Below are 23,524 nucleotides of genomic sequence, written 5' to 3' on the forward strand. Positions count from 1 at the left end.
GTGGTTAAAATTAAATATTTATACTCCTATGAAAACGCAACAAATTTATGTGCTATTTTCATGCTACAGGATATCTATATTTGCATCATTATATCAAAATTATGTGCTAAAATTGACACATTTGACGTATGATTATGTTTCAGAAATTACATTTCTGTTTCATTTTTCAAATTGTTTTGGCTAAAATTCAACAAATATTACAAGATGGTCAAAACACATTAGTTTGTTATGGAAAGTTCTTAAAATCATTGTACCCCTCTTAAAATATACACATATCGACCCTTAAATTTTTCGTAAAATCTCTTTATAAGGACTTGTTCAATCAAAGTAAACTTAATTTGTCTCCCCACATTTGTTATGTTTCTCGCATGTCTTTTCACTGTAAGTCAAAAGATCCTTAGCACTGAGAATCACGAATTGCTGCCCAGTATTTATTCTAAATCTAAAAAAAAAAAAAAAAGAAAGAAAAAAACACCACAAAAAACTCAAGAAATTTAATGAGGAACTTCATCTTCCAGAAAGGTCATTATATTTCAGGAAAAAAAATGTGGCTCTTTAGGGACATAACGTTGAAGACTCTTAGTTTTTGATTGATTGTTGTGATGAAGTCATGCATTCGAAAAAATTGTGTATATTGTAATAATATTGCATTAAAATCGAAGAGATTGTGTCTATATATACAGGGTTATTCATAATTCCCTTCAGGGTTTCGAAGCGTTATAGTAAAAAAACGAAAATGGAAAAAAAGAACATATGAAATTATTTTGAAAATATTCAAGTTGTAATTTAATCAGTTGCGGGTAGATGGCAGTAACAAGTACCACTGAAGCCAGCTGTAGTAAAGAAAAATGGCGTTTATATATATATATATATATATATATATATATAGCATATTCAAGCATATTACAATCATACATAAACTTGGTATTAGGTTAATATTTGCTTTCCCTCCTTACAGTATTAGCAGTTAAAAAAAAATTCTGGTAACACTTCAATGTTCTGGCATTCATAAGCCAGGATAATGACAAATTCGCCATTTTATAGCACATAACTTTACTTTAATTTAATATTTTGGCCTAAAACGTTTATATTCTGCAGAAAACAACAGGATTTCTTAAAATAACTCAGATAAAGCTATATAGTTTATGTTATTAATAATTTCAAGAAGCCAGGAAAATGACAACACAAAAACCTACTCATCTTGAAAAATTTTTTGAAATAGATTTTGAACCAGAAAATTGGTTCTTTATTCATGCAACAAAACATGTTCATATAGGAGGGCATCTAATCAATCTATTAACATATGATATTGATTGCTGGCTCTATCTATTTTGGTTATAAACCACTAAATAAAACTATCCAGGAAAATGACAGATTTTCTTGGGACAAACAAATTATTGACTGAAAAAAATTATTTTAAACGAGGTTTTTGTAAATAATACCCTCTGCGTATATTTTAGAAATGCTTACACCAATTGAGATAAACCGGTTGAAAAATTTATGTGAAGTTTTAAAGCTAGTTATTATTGGAAACATTGTTTGGGACTTGCAAGGAAAATGACATTTTGAAGTTCAATTAAATTTTTTAACTTTACAAAACAGTCAATGCTAGTGCAAAGTCATTTTAAAATGCTAACAGCAATGCTATTTATTAATTTTCTTTAAAAAAAAAATTATTTTGGTATTATAGTATTAAATCTTGGAGCAAGGGACAGTGAATTGTCATATTTCGTGAGAATAACCCATATATATATCCTTCTTAAAATTCATGGCCTATTTAATCCTAATGATATTATTCATGAAGAAAGATAGAAATTTCTCGTTCATCTTAACCAAAATAACAATTATATTTTATTTAATGAAATCCTTTTCAACATACTAATGGTATTCTTATGGTAAATAATTTTAGATTACTAATATTTGTAATATTTTTTTCTCTCCAAAAATATGGATTCGTTAAATCATTTGATTATATTAATCATCCTACAAATTCCTCCTTTTTCAGATTTATTGATGATCTTTTCGTTGTTAATTTTGATGATTTTGAAATTTTACTATGCAAACTTATCCAGGTGAATGAATTCTTAACAAAACAAATATATTTGAAATCTTTTGGCAAATTTTCTAGATTTGACTTTTAAGATTAACAAAGGTATAAAAATTTTCCAACTTTTTGACAAAACAAATGATTTTAACTTTCCACTTAAAAAGAGAATCGATTTTAATTCCAACTTAGATATTAAGGTTTTTACCAATATTACTACCAATCAGATTCTTAGATTTTGCAGAAAAATAATTTCAATTATAAAGAGTTTTTAAAAGAGACTGATCATTTTAAAACAGATATAATTAATAACCATTTTCGCTATTCATTTTTTCCATTTCATTTTAACAAAATCATCAACAACTTAAAACTCTAGTTTTTTTTCTTCTGAAAACAGTATTAGCTCTGATTTATTTTTACGATGGAGACTGTGATAATAAACTATTCTTAAAGCCGCAGGATGGAATAGTTTCTATGACCTTTCATACTGGGCCAATTAGTTTATTAAGTAAACTTCTGAATAGTAGCCTTTATAAAATAATTTTGAATTAACTGACCAATGTAATAATTTTTTTTATTTTTTTTGGAAAGTACTGACTGGGGCTCTGTCTGATAAACCGATACTTCCGATAAATCCTGGTAATACGAGTAGACTATATTGTTATGAAAGAATGTATGAATGAAGGATAAGGTCTATAAACAGCTTTCTATCCATATATGAAGGCTCTGACTTACAGTTACCCAATGAAAGAAAGAAAGCCAGAAAAATGGTTTATTCCTAGTTTGCGTATGTATGTATATAAATTATATGCTGATAATACATTACAAATATTATATAACTAATATTCAGTTTATATGTAAAGTATAACAAATATTATTAACATGAATGTTTTTTTTTCATGATTTTACAATTTCAATTCTATTCTTTATTGAATTGTAGAAACTTCTTTTCTTATTATGGGTTTTGTTCTTAAATTTTCCAATTGTTACTATTCTTAAAGTGTTTTTTTCATAGATGGCAGCAATGAATATTAATTTGATATTTTTACCAATTATTTTATAATTAATTATTTACCAATTATTAATAATTAGCAATTTTTTATTAGCTACTGTTAGATTAGTCATCCTAATTTTAACGCATTTTTTATTTCATTTAACTTTGTTCTGATAAATTTATTTACTGTTTTTCTTATTTCATTTAAAATTAATTTACTCATTTATTATTTTTGTTTCGTTTTGTTTTTGCGAGACATAGACGCATTATAACGAGTAATTTTTATCTTAAGATAATTATTCTGCATTATAAAATGTTTCTCGTACAGGAATGCGTGCAGAAGATACCTTTACGTTTATTTCATCGAAATTTATTCGATTTCTAATTCTATTATGTTTATATATATATATATATATATATATATATATATATATATATATATATATATATATATATATATATGTATATATATATATATATATATATATATATATATATATATATATATATATATAATATATATATATATATATATATATATATATATATATATATATATATATATATATATATATATATATATATATATATATGTATGTATGTATATATATATATATATATATATATATATATATATATATATATATATATATATATATATATATATATATATATATATATATATATATGTATGTATATATATCGTTCGTCTACGATATTCAGTCCCCCCCCCCCGCAGCAAAATCTGAAGTCGTCTACTGCTATGGAAACAAGAAAAGCGCATTTCAGGGAGGATAGCTTCTCTTCACGCTAGGGCTAACACAATAGATCAATAAAATAGATTCATTCTCTCTTTGATCCAAGCCATTACCTATAGTAAATAATGACCCCACACCCCTACTTAAAATAGTTATACCTCTTTACCATAGTCACCACCACGAGTCCAGACGAATGATTAGGGGAGTTCTTACTTCAGACAAACTATACTATCCTTCAATAACAAAGGAGACAGTTTAATTTTTTCAGCTTTTTTTTATTTCTTAAGAAATACGTAGAGGATTATTTTGTAACTTTCGGTTTGAGAGATCGGTATTAAGGTGCGAACGTAAAAAAGTATTTTTGAACATCTGATACCAGAAAATGTAGCAGAATCAATTACTAAGGTTTTTCTTTACAACTCTAAATTCTTTTCGAATTGACTTGACTTCCTTAAGGACTGTTTATACGATCCAAGTTCTTGGACGAAGATTGATTGAAATTGATGGAAACTTGTTTTGCTTTGAGCTTGGATCGTGTTAACGATCATCCAAGTACTTGGTTTAAGTCTTTGGATGATAGTAGAGCATGTTCTACTTTCTGTCCAAGTTTTTCCTACCTAAACCAATCAGCTTCTTAAGTTTTGTGACGTCAACAAGCAGGCATCAGATTATGTAAATTTGTTGCCTGTTTTCGTATATTTTTAGTTCATATAAGTTAATCTGTTATGGTCTATTACTGTTATTATGATTTTATTTGAATTTATTTAGTAATTTTAAATTCATGTAAGTATGATTTCATAACGTTGAATGCGAACAATGGGCATGAGCAAGTTTTTCTTCCGACCAATCAGTGACATTCAAGAACTTGGATAGTGTCGACCATATATGGCAACGTTACTTTTAAAAAGTAACGAGTAAAAGTACAAGTATTTTGAAAAAAAGTAACGAGTAAAAAGTAAAAAGTTCTTATTTTAAAAAGTAACGAGTAAAAAGTACAAGTAAAAGTACAAGTACTAAACAAAAAAAGTAACGATTTAAAAGTACATTTCTAGGAAATCGAAAATTCAAAGTATCCTAAAATTTTATTGAATAATATTCCTATGTTCTTTAAAGTTTTTGCAAAATTGTTGTTATTTATTTAATTATTTTTAATTTTGAAAGTTATGGACATTAATTTATTTTTAAATTCGGAAGAATATTATAATATAATTTTATAATATAATCGTATACTATAATTTTAAAATCAAATATAATTTTAATATTAAACTTTTTATGGATTTGCACGAAAGGGAAATTTTATCTAAAATTTGAAAACTGGTTCAAAGAAAAGAAATAAACTGATTAAATATTTACGAGTAAGCAAGTCCCTCTAACTTTAAAATATCGTTGGCGCTACTTATAGTACACAATTATAATTAATAAACCTCAATATAGTTGATTGCAACTCCCAAATGTTACATTAAATGTAGCATCTACTGTAGATTTTTCTTTGGAAGATATCTCGCTGGATGAGGTACAGAGTGCCCTGAGGGCCACAAAACCAAAGAAGGCTGCAGGGAGAGACGGAATCGTGGCAGAGATGCTTAAGGCAGATTTTGAAACCGCTACAAGACAGTTGCAAAAGCTCTTCAATGAAATCTGGAAAAATGAAAGAATACCAGAACAATGGAAAGAAGCAGTAATAGTGAAAATTCCCAAGAAAGGCGATCTAACAAAATGCGAAAATTGGAGGGGCATTAGCCTACTTTCCATACCAGGAAAAATATTTGGAAGAATAGTTTTGAATAGACTAAAACATGAAATTTATGGAATTTTAAGAGAAGAACAGGCAGGTTTCCGCAGTGGAAGTGGAACAATGCAGCAAATCTTCACACTTAGAAATATCATTGAGCAAAGCTTAGAATTTAACACCTCTTTATATTTAAACTTTATTGATTTCAGTAAAGCCTTTGATTCAGTTAAGAGAGAGAAATTATGGGAAATTTTATCACTTTATAATATACCAGAAAAATATATTAACATAATCAAAGATATGTATGATAACAGCAAAGCATGTATAGAAGTAAATGGAGAATTAACTGAATTCTTTTTAGTAAAAACTGGCGTGAGACAGGGATGTGTTTTATCGGGATTTTTATTTATACTGGTGATAGACTGGATTATGCGAAACAGCTTGAAAGATGAAAAAAGAGGAATAAGGTGGAATTTCACAACTACTTTAGAAGACCTTGATTTTGCTGATGACATCGTACTTATTTCATCCAAATGTACAGACCTTCAACTTAAAACAGACAAATTCAACAAATATTCAAATAGTGTAGGTTTATTCATGAACAAGAAGAAAACTAAAGTAATGAGAATAAATCAAAAGAAAAATGACAAAATTAAAATCGAAAATCACGAAATAGATGACATAGAATCATTTAGCTATTTAGGTTCTATTGTAGATAAAAAAGGTGGAAGTAGCGAAGATATTAGACAGAGAATAATCAAAGCAAGAACATGTTTTAAGGGATTACATAAATTTTGGAGAGAGTCAAATATTGAAATAAAGACAAAAATAGTTGTTTACAAAGCTATTGTTAGAGCAGTACTATTATATGGCGCAGAAACCTGGAAACAGACTAAGATCGAAATACAAAAATTAGAAACCTTTCAAAACAAATGTTTAAGATTTATTTTTAAAATTTTCTGGCCTTACAAAGTATCAAATCAAAATCTATTAAAGAAAGCTAAAATAAAAACAATCGAAGATGAAATTAAAAAACGAAGATGGAGCTGGCTCGGACATATCCTTAGAATGCCCAAAGAAAAAATTTCATCTGTTGCGCTTACATGGGCCCCTGATGGTAAGAGAACAAGAGGAAGACCCAGACTTACCATCCAGCGCATGTTTTTGGGCGAATTAAAAGAATGTGGAATATCTGGCTGGGAGGAAGCAAGATCTATTGCTAAAGACAGGAGGCGTTGGAGGGATATGCTGGAGGCCTTAAGTGCCCAAGGCACGTAGAGGATAAGTAAGTAAGTAAGTAATATAGTTGATTAATGAGAAACGAATATCAAAATTTACGGAAACGACAGCTCTTTCTTCTTTCAGTTATATTAACTTACTTATTATATAAACTGTCAATAATAAGTTAATATAACTTCAGTTATATTAACTTATTATTGACAGTTTATATTAACTTAAAGAGAGTCTTTTTTTTATTTAAATAAAAATTTATATTTGCTAATTCAAAATAAATATTTGTTAACTTATTTAAGTAAAAAAAAAGATGAAAGTGGTAGAAATCATATTATTACGGAATAAAATCTAATTCGAATGTTAAAAAGCTCCTGCAATAGTGAACATTTGAAATACCCAGGAGCCAAACCAGAAATCAAAATTATCTGTTTACATGTAAAAAGGAGCTTAGATTTATGTTAATATTAGAACTATAAAATTTTTTTTTAATTTTGTTTTTATTTTCGGAAGCTTTATTTTATAAATAAATTACCTTGTTCGACAAATTTGATAAACATTACAACTTATGTTAGAAAATAAATTAAAAAAAAATACATTCATATACAGGAAACCTCTATAAATCCAATAAACTACAAATTATATTTTGTTTTTAAATATAATTTTTTTTTATTTTAAAATATTTCATAATGGTAATTTTTGGATTTGTAATAACGATGTGCAATACTAAATCCACAAATTATGAACAAATATTTTATTTTAAAATTTTATAAAATAAATAAGTAATAACTAATAATCCACGATGTGCAATACTAAATCCAAAAATTATAAACAAATGTTTCATTTTAAAATTTTATGAAATGAATAACAAATACGTTTACGTAATAGTATATATGTTACGTTTAATATAATTCAAAAAAAATATTTTGTTAAAAAAATTATAATATTTTAGATTTTTTTTAATGTATACTACAGCTCCATTAAATAAAGCATTGTTTTTATAATTTAATACTTTAACGTTAAAAAATGTAAAACTTGCGCCAAAATTTTTTGCAATATTAATATGAAATTAGTTATTTAAATTATTTAAAAAAGCATCCAATGCGCACACATTGTTAACAAAATTTTTAATTAACATATTTAAATGAATGAAAAATGTTTCAAATAAATATAAAATGTTATTTTATAAATAGAAAATAATTAGATATTAAAATTTATACAAAATATAAAATTTTTATGAATAATTAGATATTAAAATTTTTTAGAAAGCTTACTGAGTTTTAGAAAAAAGTAACGATTTCATTCGACATTTCCGTTACAAATACTTGTACTTTTTCCCTAAAAAAGTAACGAAAGTACAAGTAAAAGTACTAAATTTAAAAAGTAACGAAGTACAAGTAAAAGTACGTACTTTTTACTTGTACCGGCGGTACAAGTAACGAAAGTAAAAGTACTGCCATATATGGTGTCGACGAATCATCCAATTTCTTGGAAAGAGAAATTCCTCCAATTTCTCGGATTTAAGAACTTAGACCGTGTAAACAGGTCTTTACTCTTGTGGATACAAGTCTCCAGTTGATACTTGATGTTGTTTGTTGTTGTTTTCTGGTTATCCCTGGATGGCTTGCTCATTCATTACCATTTTCCTCTTCACTTAATCTGTGCATCCTTCACTCATCTCTTGCTAAATTTTTATATACGAAATTTTGTAACATTCCCTGTTTATGTACATTTATCCTTTCATTTTTCGTAATTTCGAATAATGTACTTTGTTTGTTAGACTTTGGCACAGATCATCTGTTTTTGTGAATTATTTTATTTACTTCTGAATCTTAGTGTGATTCATTGGTTTTATTCTGTTTTATCTATTCGCTGCTTTATTACCTTAATTCTCGCCATTTTTCTCCCTTTTCTACAAATGAACTGCCTTGTACCTTAGTTTTTGATTATAATCCTTTACCTAAACATACAAATTTTTTATCTTTATTTCTTTAGTACTATATGATTTCTTAACTGACTTCATTACTTGTGGTCTCGCTTGTTGTTTATTTTGTAAATACTGATGATCTTTTAAATGTTCACCTATTCTAGATAATGATGATCCATATTTATAGGGTCAACTTTTTGCTAAACGTAGTTGATCTGTCTAAATGTCTGCAACATTCTCTTTCACATTTGTAAGCCTAAATTGCTTTTACCTTTTCAGTGTTTATTTTTTGTCTAATGTTGCATCCAAATTATGAACAGAAATTTTTATATTTATCTTTTTTTAAGATTTGCATTGTATAGATAATGTTATTCTTCGTTAATTTGTTTTACGGAACCTTGACTTTGCGAAGAGAAACATTGTTTGAACTTCTCAAATTGTCTGTTAAACAACTATTATTTGTAGGTTTATTATAACTCGCTAGCATCCATATTTTATTGATACTCAGATGTATCACCCACAATATTCTATTTTATTTGCTATACCTCATGTTTTGGGGTATTTTCTGAGATATTATTCTCGCTAAATTTTGTATTTTCTTCCTCTCGGATATTTTCCTGAGTTTTTGTACTTGTGTATTTTGAGAAAAAACTTCCATACAGCCTTCTGGCCAGGGGCGGCTTGTGGTAGCCGTCCTGCGCGTTCGGCACCCAGTCTCGTGTATCCATTCATCTTGCAGGTCCAAATCCTACGACTCCTTTGCCCGTTGACGATGACGTATTGCCTTTCTATGACGTCAAGCCATATCTTCTTTGTGCCACTTTCATTTCTGTGCAGGTACGAGAGCGCATTTTGAGTATCTCCCCGGACGATGTTAGCTGCGCTTTGCAATGATTGCAATTTCGATATATTAGCTTTAATATTTATGGCGATATAGACATTTTGGCAAAAACTAATGCTTTTGTTTCGTGTTTTTTGCTATAACTTTAAAAATTGAGCAAAATTTTCGGAGCAATTTTTAGTTAATAAAAAATTTGTATTTTTAAATTTGAAAAAATTCATTAAAATTTGCGCATTATAAACGCTCTGTAGGCTAAGGGATTTCCGACAAATTTCCTTCTGTATCATAAGACAAACAAATGATAATACCCTCTTTCGAGCACCAAGATGAGATAGTAAAAAACGGGTGAAAGAAAATATATTATTAGAATGATCCTCTACAATACAGGTATCATTTTTAAGAAATCTTGTTCAATATTACGAAATAAAATTTATCATCATTCAGAGATTCATTTCAAAGAGATGGAAAACTACTTTACAAATAGCTAGAAACTTCTTAAATATTCAAGATAATCAAATCGGACTCTTTTCATTAGTACTAAAACGATTCACTGCAAAATGATGAAGAAAAAATTAATTTTTTAAGCCAATGCGCAATATAAAAGAACAATTTTAAATGCTCACAGCTTGCGCAATTTTCATCAATTTTTTTTCTTTCAAATTTATAATGACAATTTCGTTATTAATTAAAAAATTTCTCCAAAAATCTTGTCTCATTTTGTTGAATATTTTCAAAATTATAGCAAAAAACGTGAGACAAAAAAAAAGTTTTAATTATAAAAATGTTCATATTTCTATAAATATTTAAGTTAAGCTTACGAAATTTCATACAATCTTTGAAAATTACATAAAAAATAATCTATGAAAGTTACTAGTTTATTGCTATATTTTTCTGGCGTAGAGCGTTAAAAAATACTTGTTTTCGTTCGTAATTTATTGCTGATCCTTTAAAACTCTGAAAGAAAGATATATATATATATATATATATATATATATATATATATATATATATATATATATATATATATATATATATATATATATATATATATATATATATATATATATATATATATCACACATCAAAAACTGAAAAACACAGGGACCGTCTTTTTCTATCGACATTCGTTTTTTTTCGTTTCAATCCTGAGTAACATTTAATTTTTATCGATTTGATGGTGAAGGTGTCAGTAAGTGCTGACAATTCGGAAACAGGGGATTACAATTTTGGGGAGGAGTGACAATAGGCAGAAAAATGGATGCTCCCCAGGGTCTATCCCAAGGGAGTGCGACAAGCGGGGTTCCCACTTAGCGCCTAATTACCGCAATCAAGGGCGATTACCCTCACCCTTAACACGTGCTGACTGAAGATTCAGGAAACATTCCCTCTTTCCCGATTCCGGATACGGAAGTTAAACGAATGGTCAATCCAAAAAGAGTTATAATCCCGGTTTAGAAATTTTTTGTTCGCAAAAACTATTTTTTGAAACTGAATGGCTCTAGAGGATATAAGTATTATTGCGCAAAATTATGAAAGATATGAAATATAATTCATATCTCAAATCATTTTTTCTGGAAGGTTTAAAAAAACACAGATCACAGAGGGTATTTTCCGCATCTGTTTCTAATTGAAAATGTCACTTTGAATAAATCATTATTAATGAATAAATAAAATATAAAGAAATCGCAAAGTTATTTTAACATTTATCTAGTCAAAACATATAGGTCTGCAATATTATATTAACCTTCCACTGGGTTCAATGTAATAAAATTACTCGGACTGGGAAAAATTTTCAAAAAATGGTTACATAATTCTCATAAAGGTAAGAATCTTTCACTTTAGTTACTATAAACTATTTTGATACTTTTCAAAGTCATTTTGTATGATTACAAATACGTTATAAAATGAAAGAAATGACTTGCCTTTCATCTTCACAAGCATGCAAAAAAGTTTCTTACCCAATGATAGGCAAATTTCGCTATTACTTAAAACACATTATTATTGTGTATGTTTAAAATATTTAAATGAGGTGGTAGTTAAAAATACAGTCCCTCCCCAAATTATTAGACGCACTGTAGTTGTTTAATAATTACATGTTTTGCACGACTTTATCTGCAATTTCTTTTATATTTAAACATACATGTAATGGGTTTTCATTCGGGACATTTTTTTATACTTCCTATTTGTATTTATTTTAAACGCATTGCATTACAACGTTAGCCAATTGACACACGAGCGTTAACATGTGCAAACCGGTTTTAGTCGCGTTCTCGCGTGCTGCAGTTGCGAACGTGCTTCTGTGGCTTTATGCACTGTGTTTCTTTGTTTCGCAGTTTTATACTACGCAGTTATTTGTTTATTTTGTGTACAGTGTTTAAATAATCAATTGGAACATTTTCATCATGTAAAAAAGCTGAAGTTAAGGCCCACGTGAATGCTAATATATTTTCAAACCGTGAAATATCACGAAAATCGAAGGTTTCTAAAGCTAGCGTATAACGCACAAAGAAGAAAATTGAGTCAAGAGACGAATTGAGCCCGAAACGAAAGAAAAGATGCGGCAGAATCTTACAGTGCGTTTAATAATTTGGGCAGGGAATGTAAATAAAATCTAATTTGTTAAGACGAATCAAACATGAATACGAAAATTTTGTTATCACATTAAATACAAAAATAAAATTTTCCGAAAAATCCGAAAGAGTTGGCAGGTATGATATTTACGTTAATGATAACACTAGTAGTTCCTATTTTTAAAATACCACATTTAGTGATCTAACAGCTTTGACTTTTCATACAGATATCTCTTTTTAACACGTTGAATGCCATGGGGTCACCGGTGACCGGCGAAACCAAGATTATTAGAAAGCATAATCCGAGTAAATTTTTAATTTTTTTATATTATTATAGTTACTAAAATGCTTTGAAGAAATTAATACAATATAGAACACACAAAAATAGTTTTATTTATATACACAGAGATGCCAAATTGCTCCGCTTTATAAAAAAGTATTTTCTAGTGGTATCGAAATTCAAGTTATTTTTGGTTTAGTATTTTTCATTTTAAGTAGTTTTTACACCACTACACATCAAAAATTCTATGTATCATATGAAATGCAACTGTGTTATACTATACTCGTCAGCAGACTTTTACTTAAGCTAAATGAAATTACATTAAGAATTATTTTCTGATAACATAGCCAATTTATGCATACATACATATCAACTTATGCATGTTAAATTCTTTTGAAAATTCTATTGTATTTAATGAGCAATACTTCTCTGATAAAATATATTTACTGCATTTTCTCCAAATATGTTATTTTATCATGTATCAAGGTATGATTTATCTATATTCATCAATTATGCCTTTCATTTTTCAAAAATCAATTACTGTACATGTCAGATCATGTTTTATCTATATTTTTAATTTAAGTCTACAATCAATATTTCTAGTGTTAAGTAAAGACATCAATTTGTCATATCTAATTTTTTCATTGCTTTATTATTTCACAAGCAAACGGTTTGATTTTTTTTTATGGCTACCACAATGTATTCGAATGAACTTCAATGTATGTCATAATTAAATATGTGCTAGTTAAAATATAGAAATTTAATTAGTGAAATATGTATCAATTTATGTTAATATTTATTTATGTCAACTTATGTATATATATGTCAAATTATGTTTATATATGTCAACTTAGATTCGATGAATCAGATATTCAAATGTTATATTTACTCAAGCAAAGTGCTTGTTTTTCTATTAGCTACCACATCAACATCTAAATTCAAAATGTTATTACTGTAAATGTTCTGTAAATTTCTGGATGTATGGGATAGGGGCCGCTAAGTGGCCCAGGTGCCCAATTTTTGTAAGTAAAGTAAGTAAGTAAAATACTATACTCGTGGTTACTCTTCTAAAAAGTAGGCGTATTTATCCTTATTCTACAAGTTTTATTATTTATATAGTTACCAATTTATTAAAACTTCTGCATAAAGCGGAGCAGTTGGCATCCCGAATTCAGTAGATTTTTATACACCACTATTTCTAAACAATTCGTAGGCTTATATATTTTTTCCCCCAATATCCACCTGTGTTAACATCCGTCAATTCAGGCATTTACAGGGCGATTTTGTTGGCCTTTCTTTCAGGGGCACCATATTAAGTGGGCCAACGTCACTCTCGCAGTGAGGACAGATAGTACAGAGAAGGAATGAACATCCATGCTTTGCTCGGGATTCGAACCCAGAAACTTTCTGATGCAAGGACAGTTCCCTGCCCCCTACACAGGCCGGTCGGCCTTAAAAGTTCTTTTTTTTTTAATGGTGAACACTTGGGATGTATTGTCCCATTGGCTTCTTATGCCAGAACTGCTTCTCTCTTCTCGTTACCCAGTGGGCACCTGTGACGAAGCCACGGCGGCGGAGCAGCGTCGCCCACGTCACACAACCACAAACCCGTTTACAGGGCGGGTCACAATCACACAAAGGAGAAAAGACATAGAACACAGAGAGAAAGAAACATCTATGCCCTGAGCAGGATTCGAACCCGCAACCATTGGCTCCGCAGTCAGGCACGCTAACCACTCGGCCACCTGGTCGGTGTAGGCTTATATAATTCACCACTCTTTTCAGATATGTCAACCTTTTAAAAACTAGCAAAATCTGTCTAATATTTGCAAATTTAGCTTGTAGTTATTTACCGTTGTAGCCAGACGGGCAAGCCATGTAAAATTAGTGTGGCATTCAACGTGTTAAAGCAGGTTGTAGAAGTCGATTCATCACCTCATTTTAAAATTTGTTAGATCCGCGAGAACCGCTATATAATAGAGTAATAGAAGTGTCTAATAAAATAGCTGTTGCTAATTTATATTTTAAATTTTATTATTTGTATTTTTAATTTGAAGCTATGAACACACATAGATTATTGAAATTGTATAATTTAACTTATTGAGCATTTTCAGTTTATATGCTTTGAAGTTCAAATATATTGAATTGATTATGGCAGATACATCCTATTCAAATGTGCATCATCGAATTAGTTTATGGTCTTTCAAGACACTTTTTAATACATACATGCCTACTCAGGAAATGTTTATATCAAAATATAATAAGTTTAAATATTTTTTCGAGGATGTATTTATGAGTGAATTAAAATACCGTGAAAATAATTTGTACTATCGCTTCAGCAACTTTCTTTTATATGTATTTATTTTCATGTATTATAAGTTATTTCTAATAAAACTTTGTAATCGAAGAATTAAAAATTAATTATAAATTTCAGTAGCATTTAAAATCTAAAAATTACATACCGTGGGAAATCCATTGTAGTTGGCAGTTAAATGTTAACACAGTATTTAAGGTAAAACGATTTTTTTAGGGGGTAACATGCAATTTTAAAGCAAAAAGAATTAAACAAAATTTTAATCAAAATCGTGAACCTGATTTATACATATCGGTTTAAATACCTACACAATTTACCTCCACTGATACTGATAACTAAAATACTGAAATTTTTAAAAAACATTCGAAAACTTGCCTCTTTAAAAGAAAAATATTTCTCTTCTCAGCTAGAGATTTGCGAACTTGGAACTTTTCAAATATTTGTATGGAAATTTTATAACTAGATTTCTAGTTTCTTAAGAACTGCTTATTAAAAGCCAACTTTGCACACAAGCCTGCATAGGTAACAATTCCTTCATCTCGTGATGAAGCTTTTAAAGATATTTAATACTCTACCCTTTGTAACATATTTTGCATTTTAAATGAGTGATACAAATATAGTCCTTCCAATTTCTGTGGAAGATTTTCCTTTGTACTAATAATATGCATGTTTTAAAATTTTATTTATTTTTGAATAAATTTCATTAAACATATATAAACTAGATATAAACAGGTGATATAGTAACGTCTTTAAGAAAAACCTAAAAAAAATCTAGTTACTAAGAAAAAAAAAGTTTAACTTAAAATTTATTTAACTTTCGCAAAATAACATGTGCAAATAAAGTGTTTAGTATAAGTGAATAACTTATGAACCTACCAAAGAATAGATGAACGACTTTTTATTTGAATCCCCTCAAATGTCGAAAGGATGATTGGAGGAGAGTGAACAACATCGGTAACAACACGTCAAATGAATTTATCAACTCCATCGGCATTGCCTACCGATCTCCTGCCGCGTCTGGTATGCCGAGACAACACGGACTCAAAACCGTAACTCAGGATATTCGAAACATCGGTGGCTGAGTTATGTCCTTTTCTTGTTTTTTATTCTTACCTCTAGTGGGGGAGGGTCAGTGCCATATTTTATTCTCAGAGGTTTACGTCTTGCTGAAATATTTGTTGTTAGTTCATGATAGTGTTGTAATATAGAGTAATGTTTTTCCAGCAACAGGGGAAAATAGTGTTTTTTTTCGGATCCGCTCAAAGATTTTAATTGCATTTACAGCCGTAATTCTTAAAATATTTTACTGTTTTTAAAATAAATAAAACTAAACTGATTATTTATGTTCACTGATTGCAAATTTTAGTACTTAAGAATATTTTTTTGAGCAAAAATGAAATCCAGTTTATTTCTTTTTTTCCCACAGTTTATATATATGAACTTATAGCTCTACGAACCTCAACAAAATTAGTGACTGTACTAACAGTAATCAGCTGCGATTAAACACGGTTCTGATTCTTGGATAAAAATAGTTTGTGTTAGCAAAATGGTTTTCAACCCGCTTGACGTCACGTTTGCGAAACAATGCAGTTGGAGGGTGTTAGTGCTATTCGTGATTTTTAATGTTTTGTAAATATTGAAAATGCACAATTTCAGGTCAAAATATATTACATTATTATATTTAGGAGAATGCCTTTGTTTCACTGAAAAATTCAATAACTGATATAATTAAGCTACCAATTCCTATATTTTTGAAAAAGTTCCGAGAGAGTGTGGTGAACGGGTAAAATGTAACAGTACTCATTTAATTTGAACTTTATTGTTTGAAATTTAAATGTACGGAAAAAATTTTAGCCGGGCATTTTAAAAAAATTGGTAAACAGCTTCCTTCAACATTTCAGTTTAAATTCTCAGCGTAGAGAAATGAAAATAATAATGCCAGTGGTGGAACATGCAAAAAAGCCACACCACAAGAAAACAATATATATATATATATATATATATATATATATATATATATATATATATATATATATATATATATATATATATATATATATATATATATATATATATATATATATATATATATATATATATATATATATATATATATATACCTGCCATCTTTTTCTCGCTTCGAAAGAGCCAACAATAAGATAATTTTTACAAAATATTGTCTAAAATTGCGCAAGATAGGCGTATTTTTTCTGGCGTAATTATTTCGCACAACTTATGTGATTCTTTTATGCTGCGCACGCGTGAAAAATATCTAATGTTTTTCGCCTTGATTTCTTTTTTAATCGGATTCAGTAATTTAAGAAAAAAGTCCGATTTGAATATCTTTAACTCTAGGTTTACGGGAAGCGTCATTTTGACGCATTTCGAATTTTATAAGGAAAAATTACAAAACCCGTTAGCATTTTTATTTTATCTCTTGTAATGACTTTTATCCATTGATCGAGGTAAATATATATTATAGTCTATTTTCTTCAAAAGCGTTGAAATATTGAAATTCTCTTTGTGGTATACCTATCTCTACTGATATGTGTCAATTTGACGCGATCGTAATTTAAACAAAATTTTGATTAAACATGCAAACATCGCATGAATAATAAATAGGAATGTACGGACAATACTTCGATCCGTTATCCGATATCATTATCTCAAATGAAACAAACCATAAACAACTGTTGCCGATAAGCAATAATAGAAAGAACACACGCAGAATGTCAATTAATGTCAGAGTGTCAGATTTTGAAGGTTTCAGTTCCTTAGTTCGAGTATTGAAAAATAAAATACTAGAATATTTCATAAATATATATATTTCATATTTTCATTTTTTTCTTATAGTATATAATTACATTGCTTTTTAAGTGCAGAGATGCCAACTGCTCCGGACACGCCAAAATAATTTTTAAAAAAGCGGTAAATTACTACTAAGTAAATTTTGCGAATATAAAGTGGTGAATTATATAAGCCTACGAATTATTTAGAAATAGTGGTGGATAAAAATCTACTAACCTGAATTTGCTAAGCCAAGAATCACAATTGATAAACTACCACTTAAAAATATATATTTTATGCCGGGAGCAAGTTGGCATCTCTGTAAGTGCTGTTATATGTATTCGCTCATGTGTCAAATTGACGCGTGTTCGTAGACATACCCTCCAACTTATGAGGATTTTGAAAATAATTCTTTCTAGTGGTAGCGAACCAAAGTAGAAATTTTTAAAGCAAATGGATCTCTCATAAAACTTTTATCAGAACTTAAGAATCTAGCCATATGGCCTGCACTTTTATAAGTAATAGTGGACAAGTTACGCTGAAATTAATTTTTTTTAAATATTAAGACATTAATTTTGTTACCGTCTGAAAAGAAGATTTCTGAAACTACGGAAATTCCGTAGCAGTTGGAGGGTATGTTCGTAGAGATAGGTATATAATAAACATCCGTAAACCTAGTGTTAAAATGTGAAAAGTTTCTAGCAAATTGCTAAGAAGCCTTTGTACTTTCTAAGAAGCTTTTGTTTCTAGCAATTTTCTAAGAAACTTTTTCTGGAAGAAAACTCTAAATGATAAGGGATTTTCTACAAAGTTCCTTTTTTTTTGTATCATAAAACAAAATTTAATACCAAAGGATAATACCCTACAATGATTATCCGGATTAAAAAATGGGATAGTATAAGGAAGGAAAACATATGAAATAAAACATTAATTTAATAAGGAAAGGTCCTCTAATAATGCCGTGGTAATTATTAATAAATCCTGCTGAAACGTACAAAACAAGAGCTTTTTTTTAAAATTTGCAAAAAACTACTTAGAAAATTACAAAAAGCTTTTTAAATTTTAAAGATATTAGTTGAGATAGATAGGTTAAACAGACTATTTCACATAAATCAGGAAATTTTTTCATAAACATAATTTTCAATTGGCCATAAACACCATAAAATTATTTAAAAATCAAATTGAAACTTTTTTTCAGAATACTGCTAGATAAATTTAATTCTTCTTCTAGTTTGAAAAAATCACTTAAAAAGGATTTTTAATTCTGATGTTTATGTGTATTTATGAACTTCTTAAAAGTTAAAAGAAAATATTTTGCTATTGTTAAAAAAAATCATAAATGTTAGCAATAAATTTTTTAAAAACAAGGGAAGGTCAGAGATGCCTCTGCTTTGCTGACATGAGCACCCGAAAAAAGAAATGCACACCTCTAGGAAATAATAAATCATGTTAAAAAAGAAATAAATTAAAAATTACAATTAAAAATTAACATTTTTATTTTAAACAATTAAAACTAATACGTATTATAAAGGAACTATACCAGTTCATACACTTAGCATAAAAGTTACACATTAATTTTTCCGCTAATTGCTGAATTAAATACCCTAATAAATTAATTTAATTTCTTTGCAAATTTGAATTTACAACAAAAAACTGCAATAATTTTTTTTTAATTAATTGGATTTTCGTGCTCATACCGTATTAATTTAAAAAATTAAACTAAAGCACAAATTTTTATTATTTTGGTTTTTAATGCTATCAAAGCGGGCTTAAATAAAACTATTGAAGTTACTTGTAACAATTTCTAATTATCATATATAAAAATATTTTACCTAAATAAAATAGAAATGTTTGATCATGATTTTTATTATAATGACTATATCTTCCGGTTGCATCCCCCTATGTCAAGTGGTAGTAAAATTTATGTCCCTTTCATTGGAATGCTCATCTCTGGCACCATAAATTATCTCCAAATTTTGTAACCACTTTATTTATTGGCATCCCCAGATGATAATTGTGGTGGGTTTTGTCGCTCAAAGTGGTTCCGTCCGTTTTTTTATCTGTAAAAGGAACCTCGAGTCCAAAGGTTGACTTCGTTTAAGTAAATTTGATTTGAAGCCAGCCTCGACGTATTAAGAACGACAATTATCTCATGGGGAGGTTTCTTGAAATATTTTCAGAATTAACCAAGTATCAGAGAAAAATTTGTAGTTAATTTGTTATTAATTTACAGAATCTTTTGCCAACACTGGACTTTTAACAAACGATATTTTCATCTTAAATTTGGTGTATTTCAGATTTAAAATGGTAATTTATTGAAAAAAAAATAGCATGAAAGTTTCTGTACTTCTCATATCCTGTAGTAATTACGAATGAATAAGTTAAGCCACCAGTTTTTGAATTCTTTGATGACGAAGAGTCGACAAGATTCGATCATTTCATTACTTATTTGTGCACATATTCGTGTTATTCTCTTCGCACTGTGAATAAGCAATTTTAAGAACACATTTTAAAAATAAGAAAGCGGCTGGCCTGGGCCCACCTTACATAATCTGTCCGGCAGTAGATAGTGTCGTCTTTTATGAAGCACGAATGTTGTTGGTCAAGGGCAACTTTGCATATAGAACATCTTAAACAAAGTGCATGCCACGACCTGCCATTCACGTGTAGGAGAAAGCGATCAGCTATTAGTTGTCCACATGCGTAGCACATCTCTTGCTCCGTCTGAAAAGTAAAATGATAAATTACTATATGGTTTTATAGTTTATGCATATTACTACATGTTCGATAATTACCACCGCTAATATATGTTTTAAGAATCTTTGTCAAAAATGAAGTGGAAAAATTACGCTCAAAGTAGCAATAAATGTTGTTTTTATAAGAAATAATGGTGTGTGTATATATATATATATATATATATATATATATATATATATATATATATATATATATATATATATATATATATATATATATATATATATATATGCAGAGAAAACATGGAAAAAATTACAGAGCAATGAAAAAAAGGGGGGAAAGAAAAAGAAAAATAATAAGATACCGGGAAAAAAATCCGAAATAAAGAGAAAAACTTAATAAAAATCCGGAAAATAAAAGATATAATCTTTTCATCAGCTCACACGATTATATCCGCAAAAAAAGTGCTTTCTAATATTGTATCAATATAGCCAAAGCAAAATATATCAATACAATAGTGTGAGAAGCACTAAAAAAAAAATTTTTTTTTTTTTACAAAAACTTTTTTTCTATGTGTTTTGGCAATTTCCAAAAGAATACCTCACATACTTTTCAATTGTATATTATAATTTCAACTTTAGTTTTTATAAACTTAATTAAATAGTCTTCATAACAATTATTATTTCATTAAGAAAGTTAATTGATATTTTACTGTAATAAATGTTACCAATTTCATATCAATAAAAATATTTCATATATAAAAATATATTAATCTTTCATGTCAGTTCCTTTGCTAAATTCGTTTATTTTGTATTGGTTTATAATCGCATCTACTTATATTAGTAAAACCAGAATTCGATTTGTTAAAATGAGATTCGTGAACACCTATATAGTGAGGCTCCAAATGCAATATCCTCTGAAATTGGGATGTGGGCTTAACAACAATATAAAAGGCCATTTTAATAAGGGTTAAAACTTATAAAATTTAAATACGGTAGAATCCCGATTATCCGAGTTATTGTGGACCACGACTAACTCGGATAATCGAAAAACTCGGTTAAAGCGAAGAGTATAAAAAAGGAAAGAAAAAGAGTAGGTATAAATGTAATATATTTTACAAATCCAAATTTTATACGTTCACACCACATACAAATATACCAAATTAAATAGCTTACTTAAAAATACTTAAAGATCATATTTTACACGAATTAAAGAGTTTTGACTCAAAAAAGTCCTTAATAGTTTTTTGTTTTGCATTACTTTGGTGCTTTTATGCAGCAATGTTTCACCATTTATTTTAGAGATAACAGGAAGGCTGGTGTCGCCTCTTCTTGTTGTTCTATATATTCAATAGCACTTTCGATATCTTTAATCTGTATGATAGATTTTTATATGTTGATTTTCATCGTCACTGTCTTCATCATCTTCGCTAGACTCATTTTCATTATTGACGATATTAATGATCTTTTCATCGATAATCTCGTGTTGTCCGTCAGCTTGTTTTCCTGAGTGTTTGGAAGATAAAATTCGGATTTTTTTTCGGTAGCAGTTTCAAAAATAAACTAGAAAAAAAAATTGAAATATTTAATAGCTCGGTTAAAGCGGATACTCGGATTATCGAGGCTCGGATAATCGGGACTTTTCTGTTGCTTTTATAATTTCATCACTAAAAGTATCTTACTCTATCAAATAATTGCATTAATAAAATTGTATGCATATAAAGTCTACCATCAGAGTGGTTATAATTTTTTTTAGCTCTGGCTAAACTAAAATGCTTTTATTTCACTGCTAACTTAAACATTTTATGAACCATTGAAAGCTTCGGTTTTAAGAAAATTATATCTATGGTACTTTTCTATTTTTACCATCCCGTATTGTTTACTTTTATTTTACTTCAAGGAAAAAAGACATGAAAAAATACTAAGAACCATTTTTAAGTAAAATTAGGTGTACCTTCAGAAATCTATGTATGACACACCTTATTCTTTATAAAGAAAGAATTATGTAACAAGAATTCAAAGACTAAATAAAAATATATGTATCAACTTTTGAGTAACAGAGAGAACAAAAGATGTATTAACCACCAGACTTCTTCCATGAAGGCACTTAGTAGTTTATTAGTACAATAAACTATCATATATGACATGTCAATCCTAGTTTATCGTGTTCCTACAAAATAGTTTAACTATGATTTATTTCTTTTCAAGAATTTGAATAGTTTATATAAAAGATTAATAAATTGACACACGAAAGTTTCTTGACAACTTTATATTTCAACAATAAGAAAAGAGTAACTCTAGACATTTTATTTGTATGTCTAGCACAGTAGGTTGGCATAGAATAGATGGCTAGAAGGCATGCCAAATACCTGTTAGAATTCTCGAGCCAAGAAACCTTACCAACATCAACAATAGTTGGACTTCTTTAAGACTATGGGTACTTAAAATGTACCCCACTGGCTTATAGTGATAAATTTATGTCGCCAGTCGCCAATGTGGCATATAGAATGGCGCCAAGCTAAATAGTTTGATAATGTGAGTAGAATAATAATGAGGTAGGTTTTTATAGTTCTGAAGCCCTTTACATACATTATGGCTGTCACCATGGCACGCCTCATCGTTCTTTTATAAGTCCGTTATTTGAAACTACCGGATCTTAGCTTATTTATTTAATTAAGAAGCAAAGTCAGCAAGATATTAATTGTCTCTTTTTTATGAATCCTGAACTTGTTTGATATCGAAGGAAGACGCACCTAAAAGCAATTCTCACATAAATCACATTTCTTGAGAAGTTAGCAAAGAAAAAAAAAAAAGAAAGCATGGTTAGTTGATGAAATAAATAAGCTCGAAAAAACAAGCGTAATACGATAGCCAATTTTATATCCAATAACTATATTATCTCCATCTAACTTTTAAAAAAAGTTTCTTGACGTATTGATGATATTAAAGCTTTATTGTTTTGTTATTACAATTGGAATTCTCGGGTAGGATATATCTTGTACCAGCTCCCCTTACAAATGCATTAATTAATTTTTAATTGATATTAATAAATTGTTAATTGATTTTTATTTATAGTATGGGCAAAACAAAAATAATTGATTCAGCTATAAATAAAAATTAAAAGCAAAAAAATTTTAACCATTTTTCCAATTTCGAAAAAGATATTTTAATACCGAGATAAATTGAACAATATTTTTACCATTCCAAAGTTATTGTGTTTTTACGCACATAAATTTAAAAAAATTTCAATTAGTGAGCATTTATGAACATAAAATTTAATTAGTAGAACTGGGAAAATTACACATTAATGAATCTAGAATTTATTAAAGCATTTTTACAGGCAGGCATAAC

General features: G+C 28.5%; 1 protein-coding gene across 2 annotated transcripts in view; it reads right to left on the reverse strand.

The window, feature by feature from the left end:
• Awh (LIM/homeobox protein arrowhead) overlaps positions 1–23,524 on the reverse strand; it is an 88,655-nt gene that overhangs the window by 38,054 nt on the left and 27,077 nt on the right. The window contains exon 2 of one of the 2 annotated variants that reach the window (XM_016070141.4): positions 20,025–20,201. In XM_016070141.4, coding sequence (XP_015925627.1) covers positions 20,025–20,201 — 177 coding nt within the window. Of the gene's footprint in view, positions 1–20,019; positions 20,202–23,524 lie in introns of both variants that reach the window. The other variant, XM_043041343.3, reaches the window with a different exon arrangement.

This window comes from Parasteatoda tepidariorum, chromosome 12 (assembly GCF_982258835.1).
Source record: "Parasteatoda tepidariorum strain Cologne lab strain chromosome 12, Ptep-v5.0, whole genome shotgun sequence".
In the NCBI taxonomy this organism is placed as follows: domain Eukaryota; kingdom Metazoa; phylum Arthropoda; class Arachnida; order Araneae; family Theridiidae; genus Parasteatoda; species Parasteatoda tepidariorum.